Here is a 24,716-nt window from a genome sequence, read left to right on the forward strand (position 1 = left end):
CGCCTGGTATTTTACACCTCCACCAATGACAGAGGCAAACGCAGTAGGATCAACTTTGAAGATGGGTTCGACATCGACCACCCAGACCTACTGCGCACACCACTACACACATCGCACGTCATCACTGTAGAATCCAAAGAGGCAATACAATCAGCCATACAAGCAGCACGACCTGATACTCCATACCAGCAACACCAATGCAGTAGGAGTAAAATGAAGGCTAAAAGACAGACAGACCCCAGTCTATAGAATAGGTTGCTACAGTCCGCGATATCCAGACAGGCAGTCGGACTCTAAACACCCACACATCATTATCACTGTAAATGCAGAAATTATTGTGATGTTTGCAGTAATGCAAACAAGAGTGCACATGCTGAAATGTCTCACCTTCTTTACTAATAATTGATATTAGGTTGATAGTCCTACATATAAAGCTTTATTACAACTGTCATATAAACTTAACATTAACCATGATAACTAAACAAAGACCAATGAACCATGAAAATGAGGCCAAGGTCAGATGAACCATGCAAGGCAGACATGTACAGCTAACAATGCTTCCATACAACAAATATAGTTGACCTTTTGCTTATAATTTAAGAAAAATAGGCCAAAACGCAAAAACTTACACTGAGCAATGGACCGTGAAAATGAGGTCAAGGTCAAATAAAACCTGTGCAACTGACAATAAATTTCTGCAGCAGTACCTAAAGTGTTGTTGTTAAATGACTCTCTACTTAATATACCTAAATGATATAAGTATAATGCAGAGTATAATGTATACATCTGAAGCCCTATCTATTGATTGTAAATGTCAATCTTAAATACAATGCTTGAGCAAAAATGCATACAAACATAACATACAAGCCAACTAAACCTTTACACTTCAAGCATTTGGAAAAAAACTCTAAATTGTCATAAAAACTTACATCTTTTTTCATAGCATCATTTGCTTTAACTAATGTTTCAAAGTTGTCTTTCAATCTTCTGTTTTCTTTAATTTTCTCCTTTAATTGTATTTCTATCTTCACTATCTCTTCTTTGTATTTCTGTAATAGAATAATATAAAAAGTTAACAGATGAATAACAAAAACAAAGACATTGGTACATATTCTTCTTCTGAAAATATCAACCACAAGTAGAGCAATAAGATATTCCAACTTAATTTTTTGAGCTCAGGATGTAGTAGCTTCTATCAAGTTTTTTTTTACCACAGATAAATTTTAAAGGTAAACATACTGTTTAAGATAAACGAAGAACTTTGATTTTTGTTGTTGATATATATTTATCCCATATTTAGAGTCAATAACAATATGGGCTATCTAAATAGAGGACAGTTAATAGAGAAGTTTCCACATTTGATTTTATGAACCAATTACCACGTTTGTGTAAGGGTCTTTCTAGGGAAAACGCATCATAAGACATTGTGTTGTGAAGATATTTGCTTTGTGAAATTTAAAAAGTTGCAGAAAAAAGAACCAATTGGAAGATCCTGTATGCATTGGGCTTTTTCATTCATCACTCATGGTAAATGCCCTCAACTATAACATAATAGACTATAGGGTCTTTACATTTTAAAATATGTCTTCATTAGGATCTATTTGCATGGCACAAGAAAAGAGTGTGTGTGGAATTTGTGAAGAGTCAACAATACTGAAATGGATATGCATAGAATGTGATTTATATTTATGCACCGACTGCTATGTTAAATTTCATTCAAAAAGCAAAACATTGGCACACCACCTTGTAATTGACATAAAAGAATATGGGACAGAACAAATGCTGGACAAAATTCTCAAAGTCAAGGTGAAGGAAATTAATTGTGAAGGATCAGAACATTGCAATCAAAAATGCAATACGTTTTGCTTAGATTGCCAAAAACCAATCTGCTCCAGTTGTGTAATAAAATATCACCAAAACCATCATCTTAATGAACTTTCTAACATTTTTGAGGAAAAAGTCTCTAAGTTTAAAGACATGAAAGTAAAAAGGGATGACGATATTTCAAAATGTAAACAGGAAGAGCAAGAATTGCAAGATCTGCTTTCAAAAGGAAATAATCAATTTGATGAGACAAAAGAATTAATTTTGCAAAGCCAAAAAGAACTGCTTGAAAGAATACAAAACCACATTGATGAACTTTTAAAAGAACAGGAAACTCAGTGGAATAGTATAAGAGAGACAATCAATAGGGAAATAAAACTTATCCAAGGAAACATTCAACAAATGGAAGATCAGAACGAACAATCAAACCAGATTTTAAATCCCCATCAAATCTCACAGCTTCTGATTACAAGTCCTTCCCCTATTCCAGAATTTTTAATCTCAAAACATTCTTATCTTTTGTCATTGCAACAGGCAAAGTTTATACAAGGTATATTACTAAAAAAAGCTATCACCTGGAAATACAACTTTGGACGCCTCTACAAAGGTCCAAATTACAAAATCAATGGATCATATTCAACAAAAATGGGACAAGTTTCTAAAATTATTCACTTACAAAATAATTCTGGCATCATTGCTAATTATGAAGATGAACTATTACAAAAAGTTAAATTTGGAAGTGATAAAATCAAGGTTGAAAACAAGATAAACACAAAAGTTTTTGATCTAGCCTTGATACCTGATGGCAAACTTCTTCTTTCTAAGGAAACCTCAGATTTAGAACTCATAAATATGAATGAGGGTAAAGAATTGTTCCACTCTTTCTTCCCTTTCTTGACATTTGGTGTGTATGTTTATAAAGATGAGATATTTGTTGGAGTTGCAAAATCTGTAGAGAAATCAAAGAAATATAGGGATGGTGGAATAGTGGTATTGGATATGAAGGGACAAATAAAACGGACATTTGGAAAAGAAGTTAAATCTGGAAAACCCCTCTTAACCTGTCCAACAAGAATAGTAGCTAATTCTGAAATTATATGTGTAATGGATACCTTTAAGAGAGATAAGAACAATCAAATGCTTGAGGAGGGTAGGATAGTTGGAATAAATCATAAGGGGGAGGAGCAGTGGACATATTCAGATAAATCAGGATCTCCATTTGGGCTGTTTAATCCACAAGATATAACATTTACCTCTGCAGGTCTTCTTCTTGCAAGTGATTATTATGATAGTTCAATACATGCAATCAATAAAGATGGAGATGTTACTGGGTGGATTGAGGTACAAGATATTGATAATGCAATGTTTCCCATGTCTCTTGATTTTGATGGTCAAGGGATACTATGGGTTGGATGTGGAATAAAAAAATACTATCAAGAAGTTGAGACTACAATATATTCATTCAAACTTTCATAACGTATTGGATACCATTTGCTTTTTATTAAAATCTTTACTCAGACTTTGTGCTTAATATTGTAAGTGGTATTTTATTACATTTTCAAATCAGTTTGAAAGTTGAAAAAAAAAACCATACTGTGGATTCATTAATATTCGTTGGATACCAATTTTCGTGGATTTCGTGGGTACAGGAGAAACACGAATTCAAATGTTCAACGAAAAACAAATTTGCTAAAGAAAAGAGTGTAGACTTTGCCAAAACCACGAAATTAAATATCCACGAATATGTCAATTTTCCTCAAACCACGAAAATTGGTACCCATGAAAATCAAGGAATCCACAGTATGCACCTTAACATCCAGAAACAGTGTTCAACTATGGACAAGAGTCTACATTGTATGACAGCCCTATTTTGCCTTTGAGGTTAAACATTTTATCAACATAGTCAACAGAAACAAACATATGTTATAACAAAACAAAATCTCAAAAACTAAAAACTAGGGCCTACTTCAATTCATCCAACTCGGATTGACTCGAGTTAAAAGATTAGTGCTAGTGCGCAACCTTTTCATATCAAAGTCAAAACTCTTACATAGAGTAAAGGATGGGAAAAATTCTTTTTTACTGAGTATTAAAATAACAAAAAACCACAAAGTTATGTTTCAGGAAAAGAGTCCTGATCCTGTGTGCTTTTGCAAAATAGTTTGTTAGTGAGTTAAAAAAACATTCAGAAAAAATCGTTCTGAAAAAACATCAATCTCTGTTTGATGTATAACATTACCAACAGTTGATAAACAAATTAAAACATTTGTTGATTCCAAAATACCGGCAATAATAAATTCGCCACGTCAGCTTTATTCTTTGGCTGTAGTTTGTCAAATACCAGTTTATTTGTATCACTTTTATTTGTTGCAATAACTTGACGCCATCTTGAAACTCAACTAAACCTGCCCAGGGTTGATGTCAAGTTAACTCGGGTGGTCAAAAAGGTCAAACTCGGCATGTTCTGTTGTCAGTGGAGTAAACTCGATAGACTCTACTAACCCTAGTTGGACGAATCGAAGAAGGCCCCAATTCTAAGCTCTGGAACAGAGAAATGCAGGACTAAGTATAAAACAGATTTGGTATGATTGCAAATGAGACACTCTCCACAAGAGACCAGATGAAACAGAAATTAACAACTGAAGGCACAATACAGCCTTCTATTCTAAGAGATTAAGATTGACATAACTTAATTCTTAAATTCTAATCAAGGCATCTAAGGATTATTCTAGTACATGTACATGTTAACCATACTTGTCAACTAACTCGAATTCTAACATTTCGTAGATTCAGAGATGAAGATATCTTTATAGCTAATTTACAACAACAGACACAAACTAATGATGCAGGGTTTCCGCTGGCGGTCGCCATTTTCGCAATTTGCGAAAAAATAATAATTGTGGCGATAAAAATTCGTCATTTGCGAAAGAATTTGGCGAAAGAAATATATACAACGATTAATTTTTCTCCATCTTGTTTATTTACTTTTTTCGAGTTTCTCGGACTTTACCCGATCAGACAATACTCGGAATTCACCTTGACCTCATTAAGATACGGACAGAAAATCAATAATCAGCTGATTGCATTTTATTGCTATCGACAACAAAGGACTAATTAATAAAGGTGTTGATTGAATTGTTTGACAAAATGATTGGTTAAATGGCTTCCGTTAACTGTCACATACAGAATTTATTTACAGCTTTGCGACGCACGTGTTTGAAGCAAATTTTTGACGTCTCCTCTCCTTTTAAAGATAGTTTAGAAAAGAAATCTGTTGTTGTGACGAAAAATGTTCAAAAGCAAGAAAAATCTCCGATTTAAAACTTGAATACTACTCTAAAGTCGTTTGAGTGATACACGTGTTTCAAGCATAGTTTTTACGTCTCATCCTTTTCACTTACGATGGTCAAGAAAAGAAAACTGTCGTTATGAAGAAATCTATCAAAAAGGTTGGGAACAACCCCTCGAATGAGAGTAACACATGAATTCATGTGAGAAACATGATAAAAGCTTTTGTTTTGTTGTAAAAAACACTTCTCAGTATAAAAGGGCACATCAGTTTTGCACTACGAATTAACTGGTATTATATGGTTATATATTATAAAACATGTCCATTAATTTGTTATATTCCAGGACTTATATAAATCTTCTTTATTAATAAAAGAATAGTGGCACCTTTTGAGTTTGAGAGAATAATCATAGACACAATGGAAAAAAACCATCTTATTTATGGGAAGGGGTAGGGGGGTAGAAAACAGGTAATTTTTAAACGAAAAATATATTTATGTTACTTGGCGAAAAAAATAATAAAGTGTCGAAAAATATATTGTTTTTGCGAAAGAGGTGGCGAAAAAAAAAAATGACCCAGGGGAAACCCTGATGATGTCATAAAGAAGGAAATAAAATCATAAGAATATTTTCTCAAACTTATAACAGATATCAGGAATCATCAGTGGGAATCTATATGGAGTGACTCTTATCTGCTGATTTTCTATTATCAAGCTTGAGAACACATTTCAAGGTGAATACTGTGTTTATCATTAAATAGGAAGCTTTTACTTTTTCTCTAATATGAAATAAACTCATCATAGATAACAGGGTTGATTTTATTTAAAGACTAATCAGTTATGCTCTAATAAAAAGCTAAAGAGGCAGAATAAAGTTGAAGAGCATATTTGAGGTGAACTTTATGCTAAAGATTAAAGGTATCCAAGAAAAAGACCAAATCATGAAAAATGAAAATTGACCGATGAACTATGAAAAAGGACAGGATGCATAGCAAACAGACATGTACACCTTACTAATGATATAGTAGACCTATTCCTAATGGTAAAAGAAGATAAACAGCCTTAGCCAGGAAAACTTAACATTATCTAATGAAACAATATAATAAATAAGATATACATGTGGTATGATTGCCAATGAGACAACTCTTCACAAGAGACCAAATGACACAGAAATTATTTTTATTATTATTATTGATATATTATTCACTTTAGGTCAATGTATGACCTTCAACAATGAGAAAATTCCATACCACTTAGTCAGCTATAAAAGGCAAGAAAATGACAATTTTTAACATTCACACAAAAAAAAAAATGGGCTAATTCAACAAATACTGTTATGAATTAAGTTACAATGTCCCATAAAATTCAGAATACAAAACAATCTAGATAATCATGGGCACATCACCATATTTGTAAGGTATATTTGGAACAAGAAATAATGTAAGAATACATATACATGTATATTAAATGAGGCAGCCCCTATCATCATTCTAGTTGCAAATATTGTAACAAGTGAATCTGTGAGCTACTGCTAATTGATGAAACCCTGCCCCACTGAAAGTATAAGGTAAACAGGAAGTTCTTAAGTGGTGAATCGCAAAATGCACCACACGGTATAGCAGATTCATTCGGATGGACAGACAGGGGTAAAACAGGATACCCCAATTTTTTTCAGGGGTATAATAATCCTACTTATTGTTACATTTTTTATAAAAGCATTGCCATTTGAGAATAAAGAGCCTTTGTGGAATATTGACATATAATTTTATAAGATATTCATGTGAAGAGTAAATAGTGACCACATTGCAAAAGTTATATGTTAAAAAGTAAGAAAATTCAGATAATCCTGCCAAAACTGTGTGTATTGAAACAAAATCGGTTACATATAAAATTTGACCAATCTTCAACTGCAGGTCAAGATGGCCTTAACATTAAAGCAAAATAAACATAATATTCAAGTAGATTGTATATAGCCCTATCTACCTGATACCTTAATTTAATTTTCCAAATTCAACCAATTTTAATTTGCTCTATGGGTTGGACTCAATTTGACACATCTGATATAATCAAAAGATGATAAAAACAATCTCTAACACTTTGTACTATATCATGTGATATCATTTGACAAAATTGGACCTTATGCAGTGTCTATATACTTATTCATGTGATCATGAAAGGTCAAGGAGCATGGAAAGGTGAATGCAAAATAAAAATAGATTATTTATCTACCTCATACTTTAATTCAATCTTTCAAATTCAACCTATTTCTAATATGTCCTTTGGACTGGCAATAATTTGTTTTAATCAATAAATAATAAAACTATCTCTTACATTTTGTACAAATATACTTTATCATATGATCATGGGACAAAATTGAACCTCATGCAGTGTCATATATACTTATTCATGTGTTTGCACCCATTTAAGGCGCAAGGACCTATGTCATATGATATCAAAGGTAAATCTCAAAAGTGATTTCATGAGTAAATAATATACATATTTTTATCTAATGGATGTTGTGAAATGTTTTAAATTTTTTTTAATTCATTTCTGCAATCCATTTTCATACAGGTAACATTTTTTATGACAAGTATAGTATTTGAATGTTTTCATACTTTTAGTTTACTGCTTGACAATTAAATAAATGAATTGAGAAAATGATTGACTTCATTCTATTTTAAAATTGACATGCAATGTTACCTCTTCAAATTGTAATAAATATAGATCTGAAAAGTGTAAAGCACACTTTTTATAAACAAATCTTCTTTAAAATATTTATTTTTTTTCATATCTAACAGATTTATGATTTGTATTATTGTAAACATAATTTTCAATCAATTTCAGAATGTGTGCATGTAATATTAGCTACTGGACATAAAGTAGTCATCTATCAGTCAATCAATTGCGGAATTTTAATGCTGTCATTAACTCTTTCTTCATCATGGCACAGAAACATTCTCCATTAAATCAGGAGGTAAAAATCCCTTCCGTGTGTCAAATGTGTGATGAATCTTCAAACATAAAATGGATGTGTATTGAATGCGATTTATTTTTTTGTGCAGAATGTGAACTAAAATTTCATAAAAAGAGTAAAACCTTAGCAGGACATAATAAAATTGATATTGAACAATGTGGGACTGAGAACATTACTAAAGCAATCCATAAAGCAGGACTTAAGAATATGAACTGTGAATTACATTCTGATTTAATTTGCGTTCTGTTTTGTCAAGATTGTCAGCAGCCAGTATGCACAAACTGTGTATTAGCAAATTCACATGAAGAACATAAGCTTTTATCAATTAGTGATGTTTATGATGAAAAATTCTGTGAAATGAAAGATTTTCATAAAAAGGTCCAAGAGAATATTCTTTTTTGTTCACAAGTCCAAAGTGAACTGAAGCACATGCTTGATGGTGGAAGAAACCAACATACAAGAAACAAGCAGATATTGTTAGAGTTAGAAGAAAAGGCTATAACAAAAGCTCATAAGTATGCAAAGAAAAATCTAGCTTTAGTAGATTCTGAATGGAAGACTTTAGAAGGATTATTAAAACAAGAGTTCAAAGTATTGAAAACTTTAAGGGATCAGATGGATACAGAAAGGGTAATAATTAGCCGTGGTACTTCTGCTTCTGAAATTTTAAGCAAACTTTACCCATCATCTGAAAATATGCATTCACCAAAGATATCAGTTTACCAAATGGTTCTCAAACAAATTTCATATAAACCAAAGTATGAAATAAAACAAGATGACATTGAACGGCTAATAAAAGACTTTCTAGAGCAAGAAATAGGTCCAACATTTCAAACGAAAAAATCTTATCGAACAAAGCTTAAAAGTGTATCAAAAGTTTTGTTACTGGACAACAATCAGGCTTTAATTGCAAGTGAAAAGGACAAAATTGTTCAGAAAATTCAATTTGACAATGAAGATATAAAAGTTTTAAAAACATTACCTGAGACAACAGTTTATGACATGGCAAAGTTGCACAATGGTGATATTCTCATCTCTTTTCAAGAAAACAAACTAAATATTTTCCGCGAAAAAAATGATACTATAGAACTATTTTACTCGTTTTCCCCACTTTTAAAAACATTTGGAATCCATGTAAATGAAGAAAACACAATTCTTGTTGGATTAAGTGCAGGATTTCCAGACAAAGAAGACAAAATAACAAAACCTGGAAAAATTGTGGTTCTGAATTCTGAGGGAACTGTTATAAGAACATATGAATATGGCAAGAAAACACATTCAAAAGAATTTTTATGCACATGTCCTACAAAAATAGTAGCACATCTAGACAATACAATTTGCTTTATTGACAAATTAACTAAAAACAATAAAGGCAGAATTGTGAATATAGATAAAGAAGGTAAACTAAGGTGGACATATGAAGAGAAATATCATGGATCTTATCCTGAACAAATAGCAGTAATGAATTCTGCTGGATGCATTTTAGTTACTTCTTCCAATCAATTCCTTATCTTATCCGAGTATGGAAGTGTAATTGTAAAGTCTGTTTTTCACAGAAGTGGTATTTCAGAAATGAGCATAGCTATCAACGAAGAGATGAAGTTTTATGCAGGAGAAAAAACACCTAAAGACAATTGGTGGCCATACGTTAAAATTCACACAATTGACATATTTGGATATTGAAATAAATTTTATGGCAATCAACCATTTCAATGTTGGTTTTTTGTACACCATATTTTTAATTCTCTGCAGTTTTCACCACACTAAGAGGTAGATCCAGGGACCCTAATACACAGCCCTTTAAAGATGTATTTTTAGAACTTCAATTTGTTCAAGTAAATTTACTATATATATAGATATTAGAAGATGTGGTATGGATGCCAATAAGACAACTCTCCATCAGACTTGGGGGCAATTACATTGGAATGTAATTAATTAAATTACACATTACATTGCAAAAATGATCAATTACATCAATTACACATTACACTGTTTTTGAAATGTAATTAATTAAATTACAATTACTTTACTAAAGTAATTAATTAAATTACACATTACATTTTGTCATGGTATTTTTTAACAATATTATACATGTATAAATAATGCATGTGTAAAATATTCATGTAAGCATAGTTTAAGCGTTGCATTTGATAATCATTAGCTATTTTAATGTTTTGTCGTTTAGTCTGAATCTCTCTGGTCTGAACACTTTGACATCAATTCTAAATCGCTTTTCGACAGGAGCTAATGCAGCAGATATTGCTTGAACATGGAAGTTCTATGATCAGAAGATCATCATATTGAAAGGAGGGAGAATTGGTTCCTATTAACTTGCCAATACATCAAGGGGTATTTTGACATCTCAGAAATGAAGTCATATAAATTAAACATAATATAAATAAAGATATTATACATAAATCTTTTTTTTTTACATAAAAATATCAAAAAAGTGTGCTTGTCACAATATTGAAAATAATTTTTGGTACAAATAATGTATGTATAATGTCTAAATATTAGCAATATTTTGCTAATTAGATAAAAAAAAAAAATACATGTAACAGTGGCATTACCCCTGGACATTTTAATCTGATTATTTGTTGTTTGTTTTTACAGCTGTTAATTTTTATTTCTATAATCCTTTTGTGTATACTAATTTGACAAAATGATTGTGTGCAGTGATTTTAAATTCTAAATGAACTGTCTTAAGAAAGATTTTTTACAGTGACACTTTTTTTTGGTTTTTGTTTAACAAGGTGATTAATTACTTATCAATCTATTTAGTTAAAAGATCTTTCTTAAAAACTGAACACTTATATATATGATTATCGCTATTTTGGGGATTTTTCCTTTGATCCTTTTTTGTGATAATTTTCATATCATGCTTCTCGCTTGAGATGGAAAAATTATCGCTAGAAACTAAGGAGGCCACGTGGCGTTGGTAACGAAATTGGCATTGAAATTGACAACGTCGTCATAGGTAAAATAGCGATAAACAGATTATCATTGGTCATCTCAACTCGATTGCTTTTCTCACTTTCGCTGTACCAGCTCAAGCGAGAAAATCAATCTCGTTGAGATAATCAACGATAATCTATAATTCTCACATTTTTTTTTGATTTAAAATTAAATAATAATTATTAAAAAAAAACATCTGTAGATCAAATAAATATTAATATACTTTGTAACTTCAGTATAAATTATAGACTTCATATATTAAAAAAGTATGTGATATCAATATTTGAAAAACAACACAAATCCTTATCTTTAACACCATAAAAGTATACATATAAATGTAATTCAAATGTAATTCAAAAGTAATTGAGCATTACATGCTTTTTTCAATGTAATTAATTTAATTACCATTACATGTAATTAAAAAAATGCTCAATTACACATTACATTCAATTACATGGAAATGCATTACACTTAATTACCATTACATTTTCAATTACCCCATCCCTGCTCTCCATCCATTTCACAATTTATAAAAGTAAACCATTATAGGAATGAATTGCTAATTGTAAAATTTTTTGAAAGTATGATAAGAAAAAATGTATATCTGCTTCATCATGTTATTCCCCTATTTTTTATTTTTTTTTATGCAATACATGATGCTGTTGCAAATTGAACCCCTACCCCTCATAAAATAATTGAAGAAATTTTCTTTTTTATTTCTGAATTCTTGAAGAGATAAAATTGTCATATCACACAATTTTTTTAACCCCCCTCTCTTTCACACCCCAAAAAATTATTTTGCTCAAGATAAGGTCATAATCTCAATTCAAATTTCCTATGGAGTTTGCAACCATAATTACCCATTGAAATACATAAAAAAAATCATAAAATAGAAAATGATGTAAATAATCATGGCTAAAATTAATATACCTTAATTAGCATTTTTAATAGTAATTTCAAAAATTAAATTGAAAGCTAATCACCTCAAGACAAAACCAGTGTAAGGCAGGTAATTAAAACACAACATCGTACTTAAATAAATATCCATAAACCAAGAAACCCATTCCCACTTATTTGCTCCTCATTCCTAAAAGGTTTAACTAGGATCCCTAAAAGCCTATCCTTACTATCCCTACATGGTATGGACACTTGTGGTATCATTTCAGAGATCCATATACCATTCCTCAAGTTATTGTCTAGAAACTAGAAAATGACCCTTTGTGGCCCCTAATTCATAAACTGTTGGGACAATAACCAAACAAAATCAATCCAAAACTTCCTCTTGTGGTTATAACATTTTTTACAAGAGGTTTCTGTATAGTCAAGCATATAATACTGATTTGGAAACAACCAATTTTGGTTTTTAGTTCAAAATAATGCATACTTAGTGGAGATGAGGCAAACACCTATAATAATTGCTAACCTTTTTTTTTTTTTATCAAAACCATGATATCAAAGACTGTTTCTAGAGTTTTGACCCAATGCCACCTTACACTGTAGTTTATCATTTTACCAACTGAACCAGGAATTATTGTATTCAAATGTTACTGGAAGGGGGTTGTTTGAAAAAACTAAGCATGTATCTTCTAGGTCAGGGGAAGCATATAATTGTTTCTTTATCCCTACACCTATAGTCATCATTTTATGTTATATCGATTTGCCTTCAAAACCATGCTCAACTTATTTAAATAATATATTCATGAAGGTTTTTTTCTTTTTTTTGGAAGCACCAAATGTAACTAAGAACCATTCATTGCCTTTCAAAATTACAACTCTATTAGTTTTGCTACATTGGTAGAGCAATTGTTTAGTGTACCAGTGTCCCAGGTTTGAAACCAGGATTGTAGTGTAAATTTGGCGAAAAAAAATCAAAGCCTACCACTAAATATATCTTATACTGCTATTCATCACTCATTTTTGGACAAACTGTACATGTTATATCTATAACCTCAGTGTTAAATAATGATATCAAAATTTAATTTTAAATTAACAAACATTTACATATGATAAAGATATTGAGATTAGACACCAAACCTTTGAACAATGGACCTGTATGATGTAAACTTTTAGTAGGACTGTTTCAAGATACAACATTAATTCTCTATTATAGCAACCACATGGTTTTGAATTATGAATAGTGAATCAATTATATATGAAACTTTACTATGTTTTGACATCTTTCCAGTTTTTAATGACTGGTATATATTAGTGTTTAACAAAAACAAAAACAGATATTTTAAAATAAGGCCCTTTGCCAGAGTGTTTTTGATAACGTGATATGATTATCTGACTTTAATTAGTTAACCTGATCATCTGGATTTTGTCTTTATACTTGTGTATCCCCTAGCTCTTTGGATTTGCAAATTAAGTGATTTTTTTTTAAATAAGTTTTGAGATTATCCCTTATTTCATATTTGTCTCTTTATATTTAGCTATAAAAGTATTTGTAATTCAGAACATCAACCTATAATTCAATCAGATATGGCCTCTTCTAAATCAGAGGAAAAGTATTCCCCAATTTCTTTAATATGTCAGATATGTGACATTTCTTCTGACTTAAAATGGATTTGTCCTGAGTGTGATCTGTATTTTTGTGCCAACTGTGAATTAAAATTCCATAGAAAAAATCAAACTTTGTCGGGACATGCTAAAATCGATATTGAACAATGCAGCACTGAAAAAATCAACGAGATAATTCGAAAAGCGGAAATCAAAAAAATATCTTGTGGATTACACACTGAACAAATATGCAGTCTTTTTTGCAAAGACTGTAAGAATACAATCTGCAAAAACTGTGTTTCCACAGGCTCACATCAAAACCATGAACTGGCATCACTTGAGGATATATTTAAAGAAAAAAGCATAGAAAAACACAATTTTCAAACCCGACTTGAATCTTATATCAATCATTATACCAAAACTGCTAATGAAATGGAAAACATGCTTGAAAAGGCGACAGCAAAATACAAAAGAACCCAGGAAAATATTTTACAAACAGAAAAACAGTTAATAACTGAAACTAAAAGATATTTTAAAACAATTGTTGAAAAAATAGAAACAGAATGGGAGAGTATTGAAGAAATGGTGATAGAAGAAATTAAAGAAACTGAAACCAAAAAAGGTCAGCTGGTTAAGTATGATGAAAGTTTAACTAAGGCTATTGCACCACTAAAGATGTTAACTACAAGTTATCCTCAAAACCTGTGTTACCATGTTAATGAGTCAGTTTATCACCATAAACTTCAACAAACTTTATTAGAAAGATATCAAAGGCATGAATGGCGATCATTATCCACTGCAATAGAATCTGAATATGACCTGCTTAAAGGTCCTGATTTTAAGGAAGTCACTTCGTTTATAACAATTTTTAAAGGCATTTCGAAACTTATATTGATGGATAATAGAAAGGCAATATTAGCAAGCTATAAAGATGAAATTCTGCAGAGAATTCAGTTTGAAAAATCGGAAATAAAAGTTGAACAAGAATTATCAAAAACCAAGGTTTTCGATATGGACATCATGCCTAATGGTGACATTTTGCTTTCAGTTGAGGAATGTGAGTTAAAACTGTTCAAGGAGAATGGAATTGTAGAACATGCACCTTTTCAATCATTTTCTCCGCTGAAAACATTTGGAGTCCACATTAACAAAGAAAATGAAATCGTTGTGGGTATAAGTGCTGGATTTCCCAATGATAAAGACGAAGCATCAAAACCTGGAAAAATCGTAGTTCTGAATTCCAAAGGAAGTACTGAAATAAAACATGAATTTGACCAGGGTAAATATCATGACGAACTGTGTGTTTGTCCTACCAGAATAGTGACAAATCAACACAATACAATCTTCTTTATAGACATTTTTAAGAAGGCATATTATGGAAACGGTTATGACAAAAAAATAAATAATAAAGGAAGAATTGTGGGAATAGATCAAGAGGGGAAGGTAAAATGGACATATCATGGTACAGGTCATCAACAATCTTCTTCAAGTTATTTTTTATGTCCTAAGGATATTGCAATAATTAATTCAGCTGGATGCATTTTAATTTATGATGCACCAAATAGACATTCACAGTCTTTCCACATTATATCACAAGATGGTAGTGCAATTGGATACTCAGATTTGCTTCGGACTAATCTGGGCCGTGAACTAAGTGTTTTAGGAAGTCTAGGAATTGACAAAGACCAAAAGTTATATGTGGGGAGTGAAGAAACATATGGCAGTGCAAAGATTCACATTTTTGAGTTTATATAGCAGTATAATACTCAAGTGCCAGACTTCATCACAAAATATCAAAAAGAAATCCAATTCCTAATTTTTTACCCCTCAATATTACATTTACACTTCTCTAATACTCTATCTCAAACATAACCCCTTTATCCTACACCCCACAGTATGTCATCCATCTCTTTTACCATGAAGGGAAAAATACGATAACTTGAATAAACAAAGATATTGTATTCATTGTGGGTTTTCTTTACAAAGTTTGAGGTAAAATTTGAGTGAAAAGGTCATAAAAAGTAGGTTAGAGCATGGTTATCACATTAGGCAGGTAAACGAAGGCAAGACATAGCGGAAGGTGGAACTTATGAGAATAGTATAAGCTGTAATGTAACATTCAATCAATAAAAGTTGCAGTGGAAAAAAGTCTGATTTTAAATTGAGAATGAAATTCGGGAATGTGTAAAAGAGACAACAACCTGTCAAATGGAATATAACAGCCCAAGCCACCAATGGGACTTCAATGAAAAGAGAAATTCTGTCACCAAAGCAGTCTTCATCTGACCCTCTAATAAAATGTGTACTAGTTCAGGGAAAATGATGTCACACTTGGGACTCACATCAAAGTCAAAAACATAAAAATTAACTAAATTTAAAAACATGCAAGACTATCATAGGTCAGTCTCTTGACTTAGAACAGGCACAAAAATGATGGCAATGTTAAACATATTTTGTAAAATCTCAATCCTTCCAAATACATCTAGCTAATGTAGAATAAACATATAAACAGCAATACATACAGTAATCTTAGTTCAAAAGTTAAACTGTTTTAAAATTGAGAATGGAAATGGGGAATGTGACAAAGCGACAACAACCCGACCATAGAGCAGATAACAGCAAAAGGTTACCAATTGGTATTTTTTTTAAAAAGAATGCTAACATTCGAATTCAAATCAGTTTTTCTTTTATTTCAATCAACATAGTTAAAAATTAAGAATAAGAGCTATGTGTTATCATGTCATGTTTGTACATATAAATAAAATGAGATAAATCCAATAATACAAAAAAAATAAAAAGTTCTCATAAATATACATGTGTCCATGCATATTTATATAAGTGCATAGGGGAAAACAAGGAAGATACAATACAATTGAGAATGGAAATGGAGACTGTGTCAAAGAGACAACAACCCAACCAAAAAGCAGAATACAGCAAAAGGGCACCAATTGGTCTTCACAACAGAAAGAAATTTCTGCACCTAGAGGAAGGCTTCAGATATCTCTGAATTTTTTTATATTTTGTATGTACAGATAACCAGGTTGTCTGCATATTTATATTATAAAGTATCAGCCATTGTCCAATAACTGCACTGAAGCAAAGGACTTTCTACTTTATATTGTAACGAATAGCTGATGTTTGACTATATAATTGTGAAAAAAATCTGATAACCATTTGATTGAAGGGTATTTGTGTATTTTGCATTTGTTTTTCTTTGTTTCACCACCAGACCTGAAGATGACGTGATAAGGTCAAAGTTATTTAGGCGAGGTTAACATGATATGCAAATTAGTGATGAGCTGAGCAGAAAGATACAAACAGTAGGAACACCCTTAAAAGAATCCATTATGACAAAGTGTGCCAAAAATCTTAAATTACTGCAAACTCCCAAATTGATGTCTTAATTGTGAAAACAACTTGTTGAATTTATAAGTCACCCTAAGCCAGAACAAGAAATGAATAAATCTTAAAGTAACTATGAAAGATATATTACCAACAATATAGAATGAAAGACAAAAACATTAAGATGATACAACTAAAAAACAAAAACAATAAAGTTTCTGACTTGGGACAGGCATTTTGATTTGCCATACCCGTAGCCAGGGGGGGGTTCTAGGGGTTCAGACGAACCCCCCTTGAAAACAAATAAGCACTGTTAAAGCTAAAATTCTGTTGGAGTTGTGACTGTTAAAGTCGAGTTTGTGAGTCCAACGAACCACCTAGAAAGAGTTACAGTTTTACAGACAAGTGCTTAATTGTCGATATGTGTCTATCTAGGAGTCTGTAATGCAGAGGTTGTCATTTGTTGCTGGAAATTACATTTGTTTTTCGTTTATTGTTTTGTACATAAATCAGGATATTGGTTTTCTCATTTAAATTGTTTTGCATTTTGGTATACATAAAAGACTTGATACATAAGTTATGCAGTGACTTAGCTTAGTGCAAGCAAGGTAATATTCTTGTAGGGAAGTATGTCAAATCTAAATACCTGTTCCATCACTTTAAGTTTCTCTCTAACTTCATGTTCAGTGATGGTTTTTACATTGGCTGATGAGATGGCCACAATTCTTTCTCTTTCTTTCACTTTTTCTTCTCTTTCGTGTATTTTCTTGTTTTCCATCTTGAAAGGTTTACACAGAATGTTAAATATAAGAAATCTTTCATTGGAAATATAAAAAAACATACACAATAAAAAATGACACAAAATTATTAGATTTTAAACATGACAAATATTCTTTCCAATTTTTTATAAATCTTGAAAAGTATAAAAAAAAAATCAAAAAATCTTCCCTAATATGGTGAAAAAGATGTGTGGATAACATACAAAAAGGGATTACACATGGTCGATTACTGTCGTTAATACATACAACTGGTTTAATCCTTTTTGTGTCCATGGTGTCTGTACCTGTATTATCAGACAATCCGGACACTATATTAAAGTTTATAAGTTATTCCTGAGTTACTTCCCTTTATTGATTATAATTACTCCTGCAATAATCTACTTTGAATGTAACAACCAAGGGTCCGGAAATGGTCATATTTGCCAGTCATGTCCTAAACTGAAACTATAATGTCCTAAACTTTTAATTGGAATTTAGGTCAAATTTTATTTTTCAACCGTATTAATTTCGGTCATTTCGTTGAGATGGACTTTCAAAATGGCCATTTTGAACATATTTTTGTTTTGTTATAGACTTCCTGTAATTAAACTGCCACTTCAATTTTATTAAGTGTTATAATCCTGAGGGCCCTCCTAATAACTATATTAATGCCTCGGGGAGCTATTGGTTAATGATTGCAAATCTCTTTACCTGTGTTTTTAATTCCCACCTGGCAATTAATCACAAGCTCCAAACTATTATTATAAAGAAATAAAAATTCCATACCAACTGGCTTCATGATTTAATTACTCAACAGGTCAGACAATTGTCAATTACGATTTTAAATTAAATTAAAACTTGGTTTAATTTACGTAGAAAAATTTTTTTTTTTACTTCGAACACACGTGCTTTGTTTACTATGTAATACGCATGCTTGAAATTCTCTTTCACAGATTTAGACAATTGTAAATTTAAATAATTTCATCCTAAATAAAGCTAGTACAACTATTTTAATTAATATTATTACACTTACTATTAAAGGTAAAATATTAAGAAGCCGATGATTTCCTGTGATTTTGATAAACAAAACTAATCCCGGAAATGAGTCCGGAATTGTTCATTTTAGTATCGTCGCAGTACATCCAGTTTGAATTTTGACTTCAGAATCAAAGGAAACGTAAGCGATAACTGAGAATAATATCGTTTTGAGTCATTAAAATCATTTTATTTTTAAACTGTTGCATTTGGTAGAACAAATCATGAAGTAAATGCGATGCAACAGTGAAACAAGTTTGTTGATGCTACGAACATGACTATCGAGTATGAGCATACTCATAATGAGTCTCATGCAGTAATGTAATTTTGGCAATCATTTTTTGAAAAGGGGCATCAACTTTTAAGTTGTAGGTAAATGACCGAAATTAGGTGAAAAAATTTCCGGATCCTTGGTAACAACCACATTTTAATTTCCAAAGATAAATAAACATCCTATATAATTTGCAATTAACTGAATACTGCTGCTGATGAAATGAGATAGCATATTACACAGTTGTAATCAGAAAGGTCTATCCTTTAAGGACAAGAAATTACATTTTTTCACAGTGAAAACTTCAACACTGCAAACATCTTAATGTGTGAATAGAAGGTACAAATAAAAATATTCCCATAGATTTAATACTACCTTTAACTTATCACTGATAACTTGTAGTTCTTTATATATATCTTTGATGTTTTCTTCTTTAGATTTATTGAACTCATCTACAAAAAAATACAATATAATTTAAATTAACACTGACATCTTTGTCTTTATGAAGAAATAACATATTGGTGACAGGAGTCAAAAATCACTATCATTATGTAGATAATTGTAAAACACATCAAGCTTTAAAGCACCTGTACTTTGGATGGGCACAGTAACAAGTAAGTTTCCAAACATTCCACTTTTTTAATTTCCAACAGGTGAATGAAAAAATTTCAAATACAATGTACAAGAAAATTCCATAAGAAATGAGAGTTGTTTTGCTCAGTGTTGAAAGCCCCACTGAGACTTTGAGACTAAAAACAGCAGAACAGTGATGTTTCTTTGCTTTTTGTGGTGTTTTTTTTGCTGTGCATTTACTGATTTTGTTTTATGGATGGGCACCCCATGTTCTTTCTTTTCTATTAGCAAAATGAGAAAAAAGGAAAAGCTGTGCTTTACTTGGAAAATGGTGTTGCTATATAGATATATGAATATGTGGTATGATTACAGTATGTTTGACCTACTTTGTCCCTAGTTTGCTGTCTCAATAGTGTGTATTCAATATTTTGTTTTATTAATATCAGTACAAAGATGTCTTTCTTGATTAGATAAACAATTTTGTGGTTATTTTTTTTTCTTCAAGTTTCACACACACATAAAGTTATAAACACACAAAAGATTACCAAGTAACAATATCCAATTTGATCAGATCAGACAAACAAAGTCCTATGTAGTTAGATATTCCAAAGTAATATACACACAAACACAAGCACCTAGTTTTGCCATAGTCCAATAAAAACTGAAAATATAAACCATGGTGTATTAAATTTTTAATACTATTATTATTTCCGTTAATTAAATTATACCTTCAGCTTCATCAGCAGTATGGTCAGAGTGATAATGGTTTCTCTTTTTTCTCTGATGTTTTGGATGTTTATGTTGTTTTGCTTCATTCAGGTAGAAATCTGACAAACTGTCTGACTCAATGATTTGTCCATGTGGATTGTCATCTGGTGGATTGATAGGCGTCACTGTGGAATCTGAAAATAAATAAAGTACTCAATGATCTGTCCATGTGGATTGTCATCTGGTGGATTGATAGGGGTCACTGTGGAATCTGAAAATAAATAAAGTACTCAATGATCTGTCCATGTGGATTGTCATCTGGTGGATTAATAGGGGTCATTTTAGATGTCTAATAGAATCCACAGGAAGACAGAAACTTTAAAAAAAATAAAACTTTTTTGCTGTAGTTCATAGAGCCATTTTGGGTTCACCAAATATAATAAAACCTTGGACCTACATGTAAAATATTGTGAACAAGAATGACTTTTTGTGTCCCAAGTACATGGAGGCCCCATCTGCACTATCATTTTCTATGTTCAGTGAACTTCAACTTCATTAAAAAACACCTCGACCAAAAACTTTAACCTGAAGTAGGACAGACGGAAAAATGAACGGAGGACATACAGATGGATGCACAGACCAGAAAACATAATGCCCATAAATGGGGCATAAAAAGGTCTATCTATAAATATATGTGAAAAACCCCATCAATGATACTAACTAGTCTTATAATTTGGTATGTCAGATACACATTTCATCTAAATAAAAGTTATCACAGTTGAAAGGCCTTTAATCAAATTTAAATTTAAAAGCTTTAGAAAAGGGAAGTTCATGAAATTTGTCCAAAACACAGCTATAAAGGTAATCTGTGCATGGAGGTAGACAAGAATCAGTGTTTCAAAACTCAACATTTTTATCATGTTTATATAAAAGTAAATCTTACAGAAAATGAACATATCAATGACATTTCATGTCAACACAAAAGTACTGACTTTTGGAGTTAGTAAAGCCATAGGGGATGAAATGTCTATCAGAAGTGTTATTGGCACAGTCAATAGAAACAGATAGTCAATAGAAACAGATAGTCAATAGAAACAGATAGTCAATAGAAACAGATAGTCAATAGAAACAGATAGTCAATAGAAACAGATAATATGTTTAAAATATGTGTTTAGTCTAGATATATGCCTGGCTGACCCATACCACTTGAATAAAAACATTCTGGAGGGCGGAGCCAAATAGAAGCATTAATTTGATTACGCTCATGTAAGAAATAACTCAAGGTTATCGGTCACTAGGTGCTTCTCTTTCATTATATCTTTATAACCAGGGTTTCCCCTGAGTCGAGCATTTTTTTCGCCACCTCTTTCACCAAAACAATATACTTTTCGCCACTTTATTAGTTTTTTTAGTGGTTCTTATAACAAAACAAAACATCTTATCACTTGAAATTGATCCCTCGTGCAAGGTGTAGTCATTACATTATAGGGTTTTTCTCATGCCAACCTTTTGAAAAGATTTCTTCATATGGACAGTTTTCTTTTCTAGACCATCGTAAATAAGTAAAACTTTATGCTTAAAACACATGTGTCACTGAAACGACTTTAAAGTACCAACTCAAATCAATGATCTATATAAAAGTTAAATGATAAAGTTTTAAATCAGAGACCTTTCTTGCTTTTGAATATTTTTTGTCATAACAACAGTTTTCTTTTCTAGAAAGAGAGGAAGATTAAAGATTTTGCTTCTGACACGTGCGTTGCAAAGTGGTTAATAAATCCCTTTTGTGACATGTGACAGAAGCCGTTTAACCATATCATTTTGTCATATCATACAATCAACACCTTTATTAATTAGTTCTTTGATGTCGATAGCTATAAATGTAATCAGCCGATTTATAATTTTCTGTCAAAGTCTTAATGAGTTCAAGGTGAATTCCGAGTATTGTCTGATCGGTTAAGCCAGAGAAATACGAAAAAGTAAATAAACAAGATGGCTGAAAATAAATTGTTATATATATATTTTCACCAAATTCTTTCGCCAATGACGAATTTTAATCGCCACAATTATTATTTTTTCGCAAATTGCGAAGGCCAGCGAAAAACCCTGTTTATAACCATCTATATGGTTAAGTCATTTGAAATTTTGGTGTCAGATCTGTTATCATGGTTATACATTGTAGTCTCAGCTAAACTAATTCACATTTGTTTTAATCAAAGAACACAATTATTTAGAATTAATAGGCTGCATGTAGGTTGTCATTTGACATTTTGTGTTGTTTGATTGTCTCATTATACTATTCTTTCAGATAAGGGTGAAGGTTTGGTACCATTAAAACCGCTGCAATTGTTTGCACTTGTCCTAAGTCAGGAGTCTGATGTTCAGTAGTTCAGTCGTTTGTTGATGTGGTTCATAAGTGTTTCTCATTTCTCTATTTTTTCTAGAGGTTAACCTGTTGGTTTTCCCATTTAAATATACACTAGTAATTTTTCGGGGCCTTTTATAGCTTGCTGTTTGATGTGAGAGCAAGGTGTTGAAGACTGTACCTTGACTTATAATACTTTACTTTTATAAATTGTGATTTGAATGGAGAGTTGTCTCATTGGCACTCATACCACATCTTCCTATATCTATAAAGATTAATCCTTTGACGGAACTACAACAATTCTGTGTTATATTGTATATTTTACCAATATCACTATCATCACTTTCTGTGAAGTCCATTTTCTTTGGTCTGAAAATTCCTTTACTCATCCTGAAAGCATATAATTTTAAATTGTAATAATAAATAATTACATTAGATGTATGTTTCATTATAATACGTTATTCTGATTGGCTAATTGCACATCACATGTTATTCCGTAAGCAGTTGCATGAGACAATAACATTTCATTCATGATGACACGAGGTCCCACAATAAAGTGCACAGGTGAATTTAAAAAATTAACTTCATGAACATCATGTTTTAATAATCCTAGCTAAAAAATGTAATTATAGCTTCGGCGCTTCATACAAAATGTACTTCGGTCAACGCTTTTACACCCCAATAAATTTACAAAAAGAAGCATTCAATTCTTAAATGTAGCATGTATTCATCTTATTCAGGATCATTCAGTAATAGTGAGCGTATAATGATCAGTAACTTCTAAATTTCTAGTGTGTGAATTAATTTATTTCAATGAATTTTATAGAACTAAAGTTAAGCCAACCACTTTCTTTTGATGTGGCTAATTTTTTATGGAGTTTTAAAGTGAAGTTCAAGTACAATGTATAAAAGTGTTGTAATAAACATTCAAGGAATACATTTCATATGGAGATATTGCTATATTTGTGTTTTATTGTCATTTACATGTATAATAAATATGAAACTGTTTTTTCAATCTTAGTTATTTGCTACATGAGCAAATTCATTGATTTTTGTTTCATAAAAAAACACATTCTCATCCTTTACTTTTGCACACCACATGTTCATCACCTGGGTTTGTTGGACCCTTTTTTTTTATTCGAATACAAGTCGACGTATTGGATGTTTACATCAATATATCTATATATATTATATTTTTCTGAATAAAATTTCATGATTTTTTTAAGTAAAACATTTTTAGGGGTTATATAGATATGATAGACAGATAGATATGGCATGATTAATAATTATATATGATTATTAATTGGTAGATCTAAGAGACGTATACTAGTCTAAAACATATCATACTGACAATGTGTCTCTTTTGGTATTCACAAAACTAATTAGGTTATTATTGTAATTTGTTGGAAAATCATGACTGGTGTTAAAACTAACTTGAGTGTAGAGCTAAATAAAAGTAGCAAGTTTGGTAGGAGGAAAAACAATGAAAATTCAATTTCCTACCACTGTCATGGGACAGGCACATACAGAATGTGCGGGTTAAACCTGTTTACATACATGTATTTGTGATTGGATTGCTTCCCTAAAGTAAAAAGTGTGGTAGATACTTAGTCAGCTGTAAGCGATTGAGCTTAGTAAGTACTTCTTAAGCTCAGTTGGTTGACTCACTGCCTTGACTAGTTGTAACGCAGAGAGGTCCCAGTGGAGTCAAGCGATTTTGTTATGAAATTCATGCTCTCCATATAAAAGCCTGTCTATTTCGCATTATGATTAATTTTAACAGATTTTACCCTTTTAAAAACTTTTAAAACACCTGATTCATGTTCATTATGTTTATTTACTCAACCTGTTTTTCTTGTCTGAACAAGAATTCAAATTGAACCCCAAATGAAAACAGCATTTCTGCTTTAAGTCTACTAAAATCTTATAATCAAAAGACTTTACTCAAGCGAGCTTTGTTACTGAGAAGTAGAATTAAGTATTTAAGGGTGCTCAAGCGACAAGTTGTCACTTAAAGTTTGAAAATTCTACATTTGTTTATAGTTTCTTACGCCATCTTGTTTTTCTGCAGGATTCATTCTTGTTTCTCTGGAGTTTCCCTTAGACTTGATATTACTTCAAGAAG

The 24,716-nt window shown here is 31.3% G+C and overlaps 1 protein-coding gene across 3 annotated transcripts in view; it reads right to left on the reverse strand.

Moving 5' to 3' along the window:
* Positions 1-24,715, reverse strand: part of LOC134700239 (coiled-coil domain-containing protein 138-like) — a 41,188-nt gene extending 16,473 nt beyond the window's left edge. Inside the window, exons 1-6 of one of the 3 annotated variants that reach the window (XM_063561601.1) lie at positions 24,643-24,715; positions 22,917-22,981; positions 20,247-20,420; positions 19,321-19,397; positions 17,528-17,659; positions 930-1,049 (exon numbers count right to left, since the gene is read on the reverse strand). In XM_063561601.1, the coding sequence (XP_063417671.1) occupies positions 930-1,049; positions 17,528-17,659; positions 19,321-19,397; positions 20,247-20,420; positions 22,917-22,981; positions 24,643-24,647 (573 nt within the window). In that variant the 5' untranslated portion in view covers positions 24,648-24,715. The other 2 variants (XM_063561600.1, XM_063561602.1) reach the window with 2 other exon arrangements.
* Between the last annotated feature and the right edge of the window lies 1 nt (position 24,716).

This window comes from Mytilus trossulus, unplaced genomic scaffold (assembly GCF_036588685.1).
Source record: "Mytilus trossulus isolate FHL-02 unplaced genomic scaffold, PNRI_Mtr1.1.1.hap1 h1tg000128l__unscaffolded, whole genome shotgun sequence".
NCBI classification, from domain to species: domain Eukaryota; kingdom Metazoa; phylum Mollusca; class Bivalvia; order Mytilida; family Mytilidae; genus Mytilus; species Mytilus trossulus.